Raw genomic sequence first — 14,656 nt, 5'->3', positions numbered from 1 at the left:
ATAAAATTGTAAGTTTACTAGCCCCTTTTAAATATAAATAACGAAAAATAACTTAATTAATAACTAAATAAAAGAATGCATACCTCTTCTAAAGTCACTAAATGCATAGGCCATTGTGCTAAACTGCCTACTATATCTGCTATAGTGACATATTTTTTATCTGGAAAGGGGAGAGTAAAGTGTCCTCTACCCTTAATCACTTCATCCACCGAAACTTTGACACAGTTATACAACAATGGTTGGTGATCCACCAAAGTCTCGTCAGTACTTGGGTGAACCATACCCTTTGCAACATCAATTGGTGTTCCATTGGGACATACTGCTAGTAAACACCTTTTTGTACTCTATTATTCAAAATTGTGTGTTAATCTTTATCTAACAATAAATAATTTTTTGATATATGAAATAACTTTTAATATTACCTGAATTGTTGTAACTGGATATGTGTCAACTGAATGACAACTACTACGAGTAGGGGGTGGATCACGAAGCGGCGGATCAGGCAAGACCCCTCCTGAAAATAGATGTGTCCCCGATATGTTCTTCATCAAAAACTTGAGTTGTTGGTCCATTGTTTCAATCTTGGGATTCATCTTTGCTTCCACCTCCATTATTGTATTTTGCCTACATTTCTCTAACATTTGTTGGACAACAGCTTCTGAGTAAACCCCACTCGATGTGCTTTGTTTCTGATTTGGTCTACCAAACACTTCTTGGATGGTAGAGTATGAACCAATTGCTCTTACAGAACCTGAATTATCATCCTTTCCAAGAGCTACTGACAATACGTCATTGTAACACCCCGTGTTACGGCCTTCAATCCCGGATTAATTATTTAATTAACCCCGTTAATAATAATTAAATATGATTTAATTATGTTAGGTTTACCTTTAATTAATTAGTAAGGTCCACCATGAACCGTGGACCCTTACCCGAATAAGAATCTTAAGCCTGTTAGGAATAAAGGAAGTAGGCCTTTTACTATTCAGATTATGATTAGGATCCTCTTTAATTAATATGGTCCACTATGGACCATGGACCCTTATCCCTAAACCCAATCCTTAGTCCCAAAAGAAATAGAACTAGCAAGCCCATAATATTAGTTCCTAACTAGGACACCTAAATATATAAATAGGGGACTTAAGAGGCACCTAGAACCCTCCCCACAAGATTAACGCCCATCACCCCAAAAGAGCTCCAAGAATCCCCTTAGAAGAAATCAAGAAAGCAAGAAAGCTTAAAGACATACCCTTCATAGCCAAGGGATTAATTAAGGCTAAGAGGTAACCCATGTCTCAACAAAACCTATTTTCATAGCTATGATTCCCCCTTAGGGTTTCCCCCATATTATTGTGAATGGCGAGATCTGATGATTATTATTGATGCTTGATGTGATGATCCCATGAGGGATCTTGATAATCTTGATATTGGGAGATTCTTGATAATTATGGTGTTCTTGATGATTATATGGAATTCTTGATGATTAGGTATTGTTCTTGATAATTGTGTGATGCTCTTGATGTTTATGTGTTATTCTTACCGAATCTTGCAATTAGAAGACGAATCGTATCCTTGTTGATGTAAAAGTGATTAGAACCCTAGGTTGTGTCGTATGATATTATTCTTGGATTATCGGGTGGGGAAATCGCATGTTTGGGTGTTGATTATATTTAGAAAAGCATGATAGGTTATGTGCCGTTCGTTTCTCGTATTTCATCCGTCAATTGCCTACGTGTTGTCGTTAATTACGTTGTAAAGTGTCTAAGCATGGTTTCGGGTTCCACAACGGTTCCCGAGGCGTATTGTGTGATAAGAGTCAGTGGGGGGTAGGTGGGGGGGTAGGGGACCCGCCACCTACCCACGGCCGAGAACACCTTCCCGGCAGCGGGCAGCCGGCGGGCGGGCAGCTGCCCGCCGACGACCCGCTGCCCGGAACAGTAAAGTCCGGCGGGCAGCCGGCGGGTGGCCCCCCACCCACCGGCTACCCACTGGAAATTATCCCACTTTGGGACCCCGGCTTCCCCGTTTGATGTTCCCCCGTTCCCCGTGGTGTCCCAACGGACTCCGTTTATCGTGCCTATGTCTAGTTTGATGTTTCGGGTACCGTTCGTAGGTTTATGAGTCTATTATATTGCATGCTAGTTGAATTGGTATCCCGTTGACCTAGGTGGAAGGAGTATGAACCCCTTAGGACTATTCTTAGTATGTGATGGATCACGCATAGGTTTTGTTATGTGCTTTCTCACCCTTCCCAATGTGCAATATGGGTTGCATGTGCTTGCTATGTGTTATGTGTGTGTGTTAACCCAATTCGGTTGCAATCGGATTGGTTATCCTGAGCTGCGGTTCAGAAGCTGGCTGCGGTCAGATTGATACTCTTGGGCTGCGGTCAACCGTTTGGTTGCGATCAAACGTTTCTATACGAGCTGCGGTTCGTCCTCTTTCCTGGCTGCGGTCAGATGACATTCTCTTGGGCTGCGGTCCACTGTTTGGTTGCAATCAAACACTATGATGAGCTGCGGTTCATCGGTCGGTTGCGATCGACCCCTCCGTGTTGCGATACGGGGCAGGGTGCTGCGGGGCCGTGTCAGAGCTATATGCGCTGACCCTTATGTATGGGCATGCGATTGGTCCTGTGGCGCCAACAAAGTGTGTTATGTGTTGTGACATAGACGAGTTGTGATTACGAGTGTCTTGGGGGATGTGACTATGGGATTTATATTGGGGATTGTTTATGTTGGGTTGTGATTATTGTTATGCTTTGCCTTATTGCCTTATCTGTTGTGAACTGCATATGCTCGTTATAACTGTTGCTTGTGTCTGGCCTTATTTGTCGAGTCATTCCCGGTCTTAAAGCTAGAGTTCGTAGGATATATCTTCATGCTCAAAATGGTTTTCGTATATCTATATATATCTCTATATGTATTGTATTTCAACGCGTTGGAGTGGGTTACCAGCATCTCTCGCTGAACAGATATATTTGGCTTTCAGGCACAGAAGATTAAGTCACTGGAGTGCGCTAGAACTTAGAAGTAGACAGTTTCCCTTTTGGCCTGCGTGCCACGTTTACGTATTTACGCTTTGAGGATATTAGTTAGTTAGCCTGTGCACTTGGGTTCTCTAGCCCAGGTGTGGCATAGCACCCCGAACACTTGTATTTATATCTTGGGATTTAATAAGATTCTACCTTTATTATAAGTTTTAAATGTCTTGAAAATCTGGGGTGTTACAGTCATGGTGTCGTTTTGCTTCAAATTTTCCTTGATCAAGTTCTTCACATTTTTCTATCTGTTCCAACAAATTAAAATAAGTCAAGTACTAGTCTTTTTATAAATATTATGTACTATTATGAAATTTGAAAAAATATAATGCTTACAATTTTATGAAACACTTCCTGTGTTTTTTCATTTGGAATAAAGTAACTTCCATCATTTGCTTTTTTTGTTCTTGCTCGTATCCAATCAAAGCTGCGATCATCGCACAACAAAGACGAACTAACTGACGCATACGAAGATTGTGAGGATAGGGGATCTTCTTTCATCCACTCTTGTCGTCTCTTCGCATATCCACTAGAACCTAAAAAGTGTGGATGCTCATTTAACGCCTACAATTCCCTAGCCTTCTGGCTTCTTTCCTATAATTTCACAGACATGTTAATATTAATAAAACACTTTACTTATAACTAAATGATATAAATATACCTTAAACTCTTCAGACTGCCGACTAGCTACAAACTTCGCCCATTGTTCTGCACTCAAAAAGTCATAAAGTTCTGTAGGAGAGTTATACGTTTGATGCTTCTTGTGTACAAACTCACGTAATAATCTACTCTTGAAGTCTCCCCATCTCGTCCGTGCAATTTTCAAAACCACTGACTTCTTTGAAGCATCTTCAATACCAAATTTCCCCTGAATAGTTTAACGCACATAAGCAACATAATATATATACTTGACTTATTGTTATTAATATAAAGTTCTTTAATATACCTTAACATCTTCCCAAATGGTATTTTTAAGATTTGAATCTACCTCACGCCAATTCTTGAAATTGATATTAACACGAGCACGAACCAAAGTCCCAATGTATGTAGAAAACTCAGTAGAATGTTCTCCAGTTATCCTACCACTTTCATCAAACTGAACTGAAAGTTCCGAAGCCTTTTTTTTCCTCAATTTTTTACATGTTGTAGGCCCTCTTTTTTTGCGTTCAGTAGCTTTAGTAGGAGGGCCTGAAGATATAGATTGATCAGGCATGATTATCTATATATGCCTGCACAAACAAAATAAAATTATTAGTAAACATGTTATATTGCATTTCAACTTGAACAAAATAGTCTTAAAAATTATTTAACAATTTATAAAGCTTACAATATTACAACCTATTGTCAACCCACAATCCTTCTTCATGATCACTACGCATGTAACTTATTTCAAGGTTATCTTCTTCTAAAGATAAAGACTGAACGCCAATAGAAAATGGAGGAGTTTCATCAAAATGATCATACTCTTCCTCATCCACAACATCACCAACACCAACAATAGATCTTTTGCTTTGTAACACAATTGACCACTTATTATCAACAGGATCAGAAACATAAAACACTTGTTTTTCCTGAAATGCAAGTATAAATGGTTCATCATGATAACCCAACCGTTCAAAATCAACCAAAGTAAAACCGAATTCATCTATCCGAACGCCTCTTCTATTATCGACCCAACTACATTTGAATAGAGGAATTTTAAACACTTTGTAATCAAGTTCCCAAATTTCTTCAATCACACCATAATAAGACATAGCAGCATCAATCGGTTTAGTATCCTTAGCACTTGAATAATCTTTTGATAATGCTACTTGTGTAACCCCACTATTTTGCACCACACTCTTTTCATCTTGTCGCTTGGTGTAAAATGTATATCCATTTATGTCATAACCTTCATAACAACTTACAAGCAAATCAGGTCCATATGCTAACCATTTGATGGTTTCACTGACTTGAGATAAGTCGTCTTTCATCACTATATCTTTGAACCATGTGATGAATGTGCGATTGTGTTCAATGGTCACCCATCTTTCACCCTTTAAAGGATTTTGTTCTCTTATCAGGGACATGTGTTGGCCCAAGTATGGATGTACCTCAGAAAGATGTTGCAATACGAGATTATGTGCCTTATTTCGCAACTGCAAAGGTGGAGAAACTGGTTTGTACCCAATAGTACCTTTCCCGGTGAGTCTTCCTTCATGACGAGACTTAGAAACACTAATTGACTCAACATTAGCTAAATAATCAGTACAAAAATCAATGACTTCTTCAGCACCATAACCTTCAATTATACTCCCTTCAGGTCGATACCGGTTTCTCACATATCCTTTCAATATTCCCATATATCTTTCAAACGGATACATGTACCTCAAAAAAACCGGACCACACATCTTAATTTCTCTCACCAAATGAACAATCAAGTGCACCATAATATCAAAAAAAAAAGATGGAGGAAAATACATTTCAAATTGACACAAAGTAACAACCACATCAGCCTGCAAATCATCTAATACATCTAGATCAATAACTTTACTGCAAATAGCATTGAAAAAGAAACAAAGCTTTGTTATAGCCCGCCTAACATGTTTCGGTAGGATGTCTCGAATAACAATTGGTAACATGTGTTGCATTAATACATGACAGTCATGAGACTTCATGCCAACCAACTTAAGGTCCTTCATCGACACAAGTTTCTTAATATTCGACGAATACCCAGAAGGAACCTTGACACCATTTAAACAGGCACAAAAACTTGTTTTCTCTTTTTTTGGATAAAGTATGACAAGCTGGAGGTAAGTATGTCCGCTTTCCTAACTCTTGTGGTGCTAACTTATCCCGTATTCCCATTTCAACCATATCCTTTCTAACCTTAACACTATCTTTCGTCTTCCCTTGAATGTTTAACAGTGTCCCAATAATGTTGTCACAAACATTTTTTTCAACATGCATAACATCAAGACAGTGTCTAACTGATAAATGCTCCCAATATGGTAGAACCCAAAATATAGACCTCTTCTTCCAAGGAGTCGTTTGACTAGTCTTACAAGTCTTACCAAAATCAACTTCAATATTCTTAACACGTTCATAAATAGTATCTCCAGATAAAGGTAAACGAGCAACTCGAGTCTCAAGATTTCTATTAAAAGCCTTTCTCTTCTTACGATAAGGATGACCCGTAGGGAGAAATGTCCTGTGGCTCATGAACACATTCTTTTTACAGTTACTCAACCATAGACTGGAAGTTTCATCTTCACAAATTGGGCATGCCTTAGCTCCTTTAGTAGTATAACCCGATAGGTTACCATAAGCTGGGAAATCATTTATTGTGCAAAAAATCATTGTACGTAAGGTAAATCTGCTTCGAGTATAAGCATCATACACCGACACACCTTCATTCCACAAAATCTTTAAATCCTCAACAAGTGGCGCTAGATATACATCAATGTCATTTCCTGGTTGTTTAGGTCCTGATATCAACAACGACAACATGATGTATTTTCTTTTCATACACAACCAAGGAGGAAGATTGTAAACTACTAAAAGAACAGGCCAAGTACTATTTCGACTGCTCATGTTACCATGAGGATTCATTCCATCAGTACACAGTCCAAGTCTAAGATTTCTATTTTCAGAACCGAAATCAGGCCACCTCCTATCAATATTTCTCCATTGAGGTGAATCAGCTGGATGTCTCAGTTTTCCATCTTCTTTTCTTCCAATAGCATGCCATTGCAAATTTTTTGCCTCTCTTGGATTAGAAAACATGCGTTTAAATCTTGGTATTACGGGTAAGTACCATAATACTTTGGCTGGGGGACCTTTCTTATTCTTACATGCATCTTTGTTTTTATAACGTGATGCTCCACACTTTGGACACACATGCAAGTCTTTGTAATCTTTCCAATACAAAATACAATCATTTGGACATGCATGTATCCTCTCAATGTCCATACCCAAAGGACACAACATTTTTTTTGCTTCGTAAGTTGAATTAGGAAGTTCATTGTCACCCGGAAGCATGTCTTTTATTAGTTCTAATAATTCCGTGAAACTCTTATCACTCCATCCATTTTTTGCTTTTAAATTATATAATTTAAGCACTCCAGATAACTTAGTAAATTTAGTACTTCCAGGAAACAACGGTTTTTCAGCATTGTCAAACAAACTTTTAAATTCAGGAGGCATTTCACTAAAATCTTCCTGCACATCACGCATCATTTCATCTATTCGATCATTATCTTCATCATTCTCATCATTGCTAACATGAGATGCATTATTCTTCTCATTATCTTCAAGAGTTTGACAATTTGCTTTAGTTTTACCGTGTGCATGAGTTTCACTATCTATATAAGTTTCCTTAATTACACTTGTACTAGGAATTAAGCTTTCACCGTGCCATATCCATCTTGTGTATCCTTCATTAAAACCACGACGTATCAAATGACTCTTCACTTCATCAGAACTACGATATCTTTTAAAATTCTGACAATCGCAACACGGGCACACAATAAAGTCCTCCCCCTTTTTACTCATATTTTCTTCAGCACATTGTATAAACTCTTGAACCCCTTGCATATATGGGAATGTAGTGCGTTTTCCGAACATCCAACTTCTATCCATATCTGTGAATTCATAAAATACTACTCTTAAGTACTAATCAGATATGGATACGCAATGGTTACTTAATTGTCTTTGGGTAATGCTCACAATCAAGTATGACTAAGATTATAATTTGTTGCATGTTGAGCAATCAAATGTAGTCATTCAACTTAGCATAACAGATGTTTACAAGTAATGAAGAGGATTGTCTAATAGCATTATAACGGCATGTCAATTCTAATATTTGGGGCATAGGAATAGATGGAATACTTACTTGCAGCGGATAATCACTGGTTGAGGTTTCAGAGCCTTAGGTCCATTTTGTATCCCTCTCTTGTGACGAGAAACCTGCATTATTGAATGTATACCACCAAATAAATGTCAACTGAAATAAGAGATAGAAGACTGTTAGAACTTTTGACCGTTAGTAGCCCATCTATTACCAAATAAAGGGCAGTTATGGTCATTAGTTAAGTGAATGCATCACATGCTGCAAGGCATATAAAAAATAAAAATAAAAAATCAATAGCCTATATTACTTTCTTCTGTTTCTAGTATGAGTTAGAGTACTAAAATTATTATCAAGAGATATTCATATTTCAATTTTCAATTACACATTTGAACAAGTAACCAGAAAAATCTATTTCTAAACCTTCCTAAAGGAATGAGAATGAAAGCATTCCTGAATGGTTTATTGCTAAACATTTCCGTATGATTCTTTGTAATCTTATATGTACATAGGAATATTGAGGGTTCTGCTTAAGTGTATTTCCTCCCCTCATCTTTGCTGATCTCCTATGAACTGCATTCCTTGATAAAGTCTGAATCACATTTGTTTGGAATTAACTCCACTACCATTTGCAATGTCCACTAGATCATCAATTCCTCATAAAGGGTGAACAAGATTTCTGTACTCTGCAATTTAGATGTACATTAGAGGTTACATGACAAAGTTCTATGTTTCAAGAAGTGAAGCACACACTTTAGAGGAGGCCAAGTCTATAAATCTATCTCTTACTGCATTAGGGAAATGTACACCGTACACAAATACCTAGATATCAAGGCCACTCTTTACCACAATATTGCTTTACACAAGCTACTAAGTTTATCTCCAAAACCAAGCACATTGTTTACTCTCTCTGTTCAAACTGCTTGACCCAGAAACATGTTCATTTTTTAACAAAAAAGTTAACCAATTATTGAATTAACTTTAGTTTATCACTACATGAACTATCTCCAACCATTGTAGGTCTTCCTGTTTCAGGCTTTATTTATGATTGCATTCCATCTCAATAACTACTTAATGGCCACTGTACATTTAACTATCTTTCTCCTTCATATGTTTCATCATAATGTTAGCTGGGCTACACAATGGTTTGCCAACAATTTTTGTTCATCTGTGATCAAAGTTCTTACATTAATGCTACATACAGAATTATTTTCTTTTCTTTGGCATCAAATATGTAAGTTCAACAAAGAGATATACTACATCGGTGATTCTGTTCCACCGCTTGAAAATTCAAAAAGCAAAACACAAACTTTGAGGAAGACACAAACTTTGAATATATATATATATATATATATATATATATATATATATATATATATATATATATATATATATTAACTATTAACAATTAAAAAAAAATTAAAAAAAAAAAAACTAACCTGGCAGTGGCGCGACGTCGGGAAAGGGAGGCGGCAGTGGCGTCGGCTAGGGGCGGCAGTGGCGTCGGCGGGCCGGGGATGGCGGCTCGACTGTGGCGGTGCGTCGCGGTGGTCTCCGCCAACGGCGTGGTGGCGGTGGGTCGCCGGGCGAGAGCGTCGAGGTCGGATGGGAGCAGATCGATCGCGGTCGCCGGAGAGAGCAGATCGATCGTGGCGGGGCGAGAACAATCGCGTGGTGGAGGGGTGAGATCGAGAGCGTGGTCGCCGGAGAGAGCAGCGGCAGATCGGTGGTCACGCCGATCGTCGTCTTCGTTCGTCGATTGGTGGTCACGCAGCGGCAGATCGACAGCGAATTCGTCTAATTCGTCGATCGGTTCGTCTTGGAATGTCGATATGTCTTCTGACTCCATAGATCTAGGGTTAATCTAAGGCAACCATTTCTATTTTAAGTTCTATTACAAAACAAGTTCTATTTTAAGACAACCATTTCTATTAGAAATGGTTGACTATTATAAATTAATTTTTTTTAAAATAAATACAAAATACAATGGGCAACCATTACAGCTAACAATGGTGGCGGATTATTGATCACTTATTTACAAAATTGCCACCGTGAATTTTTGGGCTAAGATTAGACAACCATTCTTTCAACAATGGTGGCCTATGGTCAATCTTCTATGTTCAATTTTGTACTAGTGATCCCTACTGGAGTGTAGGAAGAAGACTGTCACAAGGAGTGTAAAGTCTTGGAGAAGGGAAAGTACCACGGAGTTGCGAAATCCAAGTAGCAGTTCTACCGGAGTGTAGAAGTTGGGGGGAAAGTAACACGGAGTAGTGAAATCCTGGAAAGTAACGCGGAGTCGTGAAATATGAATTGTAGTTCTACCGGAGTGTAGAAAGGGGAAGGAAAGTAGCACAGAGTTGTGAAATCCGAAGCAACAGTGTTGTAGGCACTGGGCGTGATTCGTGTGGGCTTGGTGATCAAAGCACTAGATCACGAAATTCATTGTATCTTGGAACCAAGTAGTGGTAGATATAGTGAATTGCTCTTGGAGGATAAGAGTAATTGGAGTAGGAGGATAACACCACCTCCAAACCACTATAATTGCCTTGTGTTCTTTACTGCTTTATTTACTTACTGCTTCTTGCATGCTTCTCACGTGGATATACTTGACACAATCACACAACACCTTATCTTTTATTATTCTGCTGTGCACCAGACTCTAACAATCTAGCTAGTTAAGAGTTTTGGTTTCTCTGTTGCCTTAGCAATTGTTGTAATTTGCAAAAACAGTTTAAAAGTCTATTCACCCCCCCCCCCCCCCCACCCTTTAGACTTTTACCATACCTCTTTTGGGACCAACAAATTGTTTTAGCATTTAGTTTGTTTTACTTGTACTTCAAATTTGTTGAAATTGGGAGTCATAGTTGTAAACTCCGTTTAGCATGATGTACTTTGCTAGTCTGCTGTAATTTGACACTTATTTATGAATGGAAGTTTGTAATATTGAATGGTATCTATAGTTTTACAATTTGGAAATGATGAAATTGTAAACTGGAATGGTATCTATCGTTTATGAAACTGGAATTGATGAAACTGTAAACTGGCATGGTATAAACTGCAAACTACCAAAATGATACACTGCATTGATGGTGGACTATTCAAAAGATTAAAGTTTTACAATGCTAAAGGGAGTATTACCCACATTCAGTTTGCATTTTCCAAAACAACTACAACCAAAATATATAGCTAAAATAATCTACCAACAAAATATTTACAAGCTTTTAATTCCAGTAGCTTCTCTTATTTGCCTTTGTATCCTATTTAAGCATGCTTTGTCTGATGGGAAGGGCAAAGAAAATACTATTTGAAACTTTTGAGTTTGAGTTAAGTGTGTTTTATTTGCCTTTGTATCCTATTTAAGCATGCTTTGTCTGATGAGAAGGGCAGAGAAAATACTATTTGGAACTTTTGAGTTTGAGTTAAGTGTGTTTTATTTGCCTTTGTATCCTATTTAAGCATGCTTTGTCAGATGGGAAGGGCAGAGAAAATACTATTTGAAACTTTTGAGTTTGAGTTACAGTGTTTTTTATTTTCTTTCCAATTATCTTTACGTTTGTTGTTTTGTATCAATGTGTATACATATATATATCCAAACCATCAAGAATCATCTTCAATGGTCAAGGGTTTTAGTAACTAAAAAACATAGGTTACCAATGACCTTGTGGTCTAGTGGCACTAAGTTGTTCTCCCACGTAGGAGGTTGTAGGTTCAAGCTTCAGCGGATGTGATATTGACTCTTTGTGCTAGAAGTTATGAACAGATACCCTTTTAATTAGAACATATATTTTTTTCTCGTTGAAATTCAGACAATAGTTAGGATAGAAATTGGACGGTAAGACCAAACTATAACACCCCCTAAAACCATGCTATTTAAAGCCTTAAAACATGCAGATATCTTAAACCAAAACACCAAACACAGCGGAAGACTGAAAGAGGAAATATATAAAACAAAGGAAACGGGGTGCTATGCCACGCTCACCCAAGGGTGAACGCACAGGCTAAATCTGCATTGTTTAAAATCTACAACCATCCAACAGAGTACTAAGTCTAGATTGGCTCACAGGCCACAAAACATAAGAGGGGAGCTATACTAGCTGGCACTAGACCGCGCACTCGTCTAAGATATGAAACCATACTCAATCAAGTAATGGATCACAGTCCAATAACAACAACGATGAATAACACAAGTTATCATCAACCAACGGAAGGTACAAACAACACACATGCTAGCATTTAAACATCGAACTAGCATGCTTATTAAACGGGTAAACCAAACGTAGTTCCGAAGAACACACAAGACTCATCACGGTTCAACGAAACAAAATTTTGAACACTTAGCACGATTCAAGACACCAAGACCTACATGGATTCCTACCATATAGTTCTAGACATACGAAACATCAAGAAGACACTCAAATACACAAAAGAACAACAGGAAGTCAAAAGACCAAATATCGAGTCAAAAGAATCACGGGGAACAAATCCCCCAACATCCATATACTGTACCCCGCGGATGGACCCACGGGTAGGCCCTTACCCGCGGTTCCGCCCGCGGGTACATAACCCACAAGCAACCTGTACCCCGCGGGTGGGCGACGGGTGGACCTCCTACCCGCTGTTCCGCCCGCGGGTACACACCTGTACCAAAATAAATCCCTTCGGGGATTTTCATCTCCAAACTCAAATTCTAGTCCAAAACATGCCAAATTTCACCAAATACAACAAAATGACTTGAATCAAAGGAATAACCAAGCAATGGCATACAAGAACCCTAAACACAAGCTTTAGATATGCATTTTCACAAGACAATGCATAAACACTCACATTTCATAGCAAAACACATGTAAAATTCAAGAAATCATCATATAGGTAAGCAAAATAGATTTTGTAGAGCATGGGTTACCTCTTGTAGACCAAAAACCTTCACTTAACACCTCACCAAGCTCCTATCAAAGCTCACCTTCCAAACCCACTTCAAGAACACACCAAAAGATCATAAAGATTCTATCTTTAAGAAAAGACACCTAAGAAAACACTAAAAACACAAGATGAACATAGATCTTACCCTCCTAGATGCCCAAATGTATGAAAGGTAGAATCTTGGAGACAACTCTTGAAGTCTTGGCAAAGCTTCAACTTGGCTTGGAAGAAAAGCTATCCACCTTTTTAGAGAGAAAGTGGAGCTAGAATTTGGAAAGTGTAAGGAAAGAAATGAGGGTGTTCTTACTAGGTTAGGTTACAATACTAACACAAGGTGAAATGTCAAGAATACCCTTACTAACATGAAGAGGTGTAAGGAAACAAGGGAACTCCTTACAAAGCTCAAGGTACAACTCTGACTTTGGGGTTGACTAGTCAATTACTAGTCCCCGACTATTGAATTTCATGAATTTAAGGAATTAAATTACAAATTGAAATAGGATCAATTACTTAATTAATCCCTTAATCAAATTTGGATTTCGGGGTGTCACATTCTCCCCCCTTTCGAAGAAGCTTCGTCCCCGAAGCTTGGGTACGACGAATTAGAACAAATGGTAAAAAGGAACATCAATGTGACAAGAGTGTCAAGAACAATTTCTTTTGGTCAAAACCCCAAAAGATTCCACAAGATTTCAAGGCAAGAAAGAATTCGAAACAAGGATTGGCAAGAATTAAGCAAACGGATATATTGAGCATAACGAACTCTAGTCCCAACACAAACACCAACTTCTAGCCAACAACTAAGAACTAAACAACTAACTCAAAACACCAACTACAAAACTAACTATCCAACAAAACAACAAGCAAGAACAAGCATAAAAGCAAGCAACAACCAAACAGTAACAATGGCTAGGAAGATAACAACAACTAAAGAAGAGCAAACAAGATGGCCACAACTCCACTCTAGAAGGACTCGCTCTCCGACTCCTCGGACTCCTCAGATTCTTCTTCATCTTCTCCTCTGCGGCTTGAACTGGCTTCGATCTGGTCTAGCCTCTGGTTCACTGCGACAAACTGCATCTTCATGTACGCGAAGCCTTCTTCGATCATGCGGTTCTGTTGACGAAGCAAGGTGACTACACGTTCCTCATGCGTCATGGAGTCATGCTCCCTCTTGGTGCGAGCTTCCCTTCTCCTTTGATTTTCTTCACTTTCAGGATCGCTTTCTTCGGCCTCGGCAGCTTCTGGTGCTTCCACTTCCTCCTCGCGGCCTGCTTCATCCTCATCTTCTTCATCACCACCCAAACTCTGGACTGCAAGGCTCAACTTCCCGGCATGAATCTTAAGCTCAGCTGCCAACTCGGCTCTTTCTTCGGGAGATTTCCTTGCAACTTCTCCGAGAGTGATGTAATCACCATCTTCCAACTGAAACAGATTGCAACTACGAAGATTGGTGGCATCCAACACCAACTTTCCCACAGCCTTCGATAGACAACCATCCACACTTACACCTTTCCTAACCAAAATCCAGCTCAACACCATCCCATACGGTAGGCTCTTTCGGTTATGATCACGGCAGAAAACCATATGTTGCAACATCAAAGCTGGCAGATTGAACTTGACCATATTCTTGAGACAAAAGGCAAAGGTGCATTCCAACTTTCCCAACAACTTACTCTTGTTGTTATTGGGTAACAAACAATCCGAGACCAACATAACCAAGATCATCTGTTCCGTAGTCAACCACTTTTTCTCCGGCCTTGATGTTTGAGTGAAGCCACTCGTGCGACCCAACAAATAACTCAAATAGTCCCGGTACCCCATGGTATCCGTACTAATCCATGAGTTACCGCTATACTGAGCAA

General features: G+C 38.8%; 1 protein-coding gene across 1 annotated transcript; it reads right to left on the bottom strand.

Annotated features, from left to right (window-relative positions):
* Positions 1–4,371: 4,371 nt before the first annotated feature.
* LOC109156123 lies at positions 4,372–7,660 on the bottom strand. Its single transcript, XM_019303964.1, has 4 exons — positions 5,909–7,660; positions 5,693–5,763; positions 5,501–5,572; positions 4,372–5,386 (listed from the first exon to the last, which is right to left on the bottom strand). Exons 1-4 carry the CDS (start codon positions 7,658–7,660, stop codon positions 4,372–4,374), a joined length of 2,910 nt encoding a protein of 969 aa, XP_019159509.1.
* Between the last annotated feature and the right edge of the window lie 6,996 nt (positions 7,661–14,656).

The sequence above is a fragment of the Ipomoea nil genome, unplaced genomic scaffold, assembly GCF_001879475.1.
Source record: "Ipomoea nil cultivar Tokyo-kokei standard unplaced genomic scaffold, Asagao_1.1 scaffold0276, whole genome shotgun sequence".
In the NCBI taxonomy this organism is placed as follows: Eukaryota; Viridiplantae; Streptophyta; class Magnoliopsida; order Solanales; family Convolvulaceae; genus Ipomoea; species Ipomoea nil.
The sequence above is the reverse complement of the archived record's forward strand: the minus strand, read 5'-3'. Positions and strand labels throughout refer to the sequence as shown.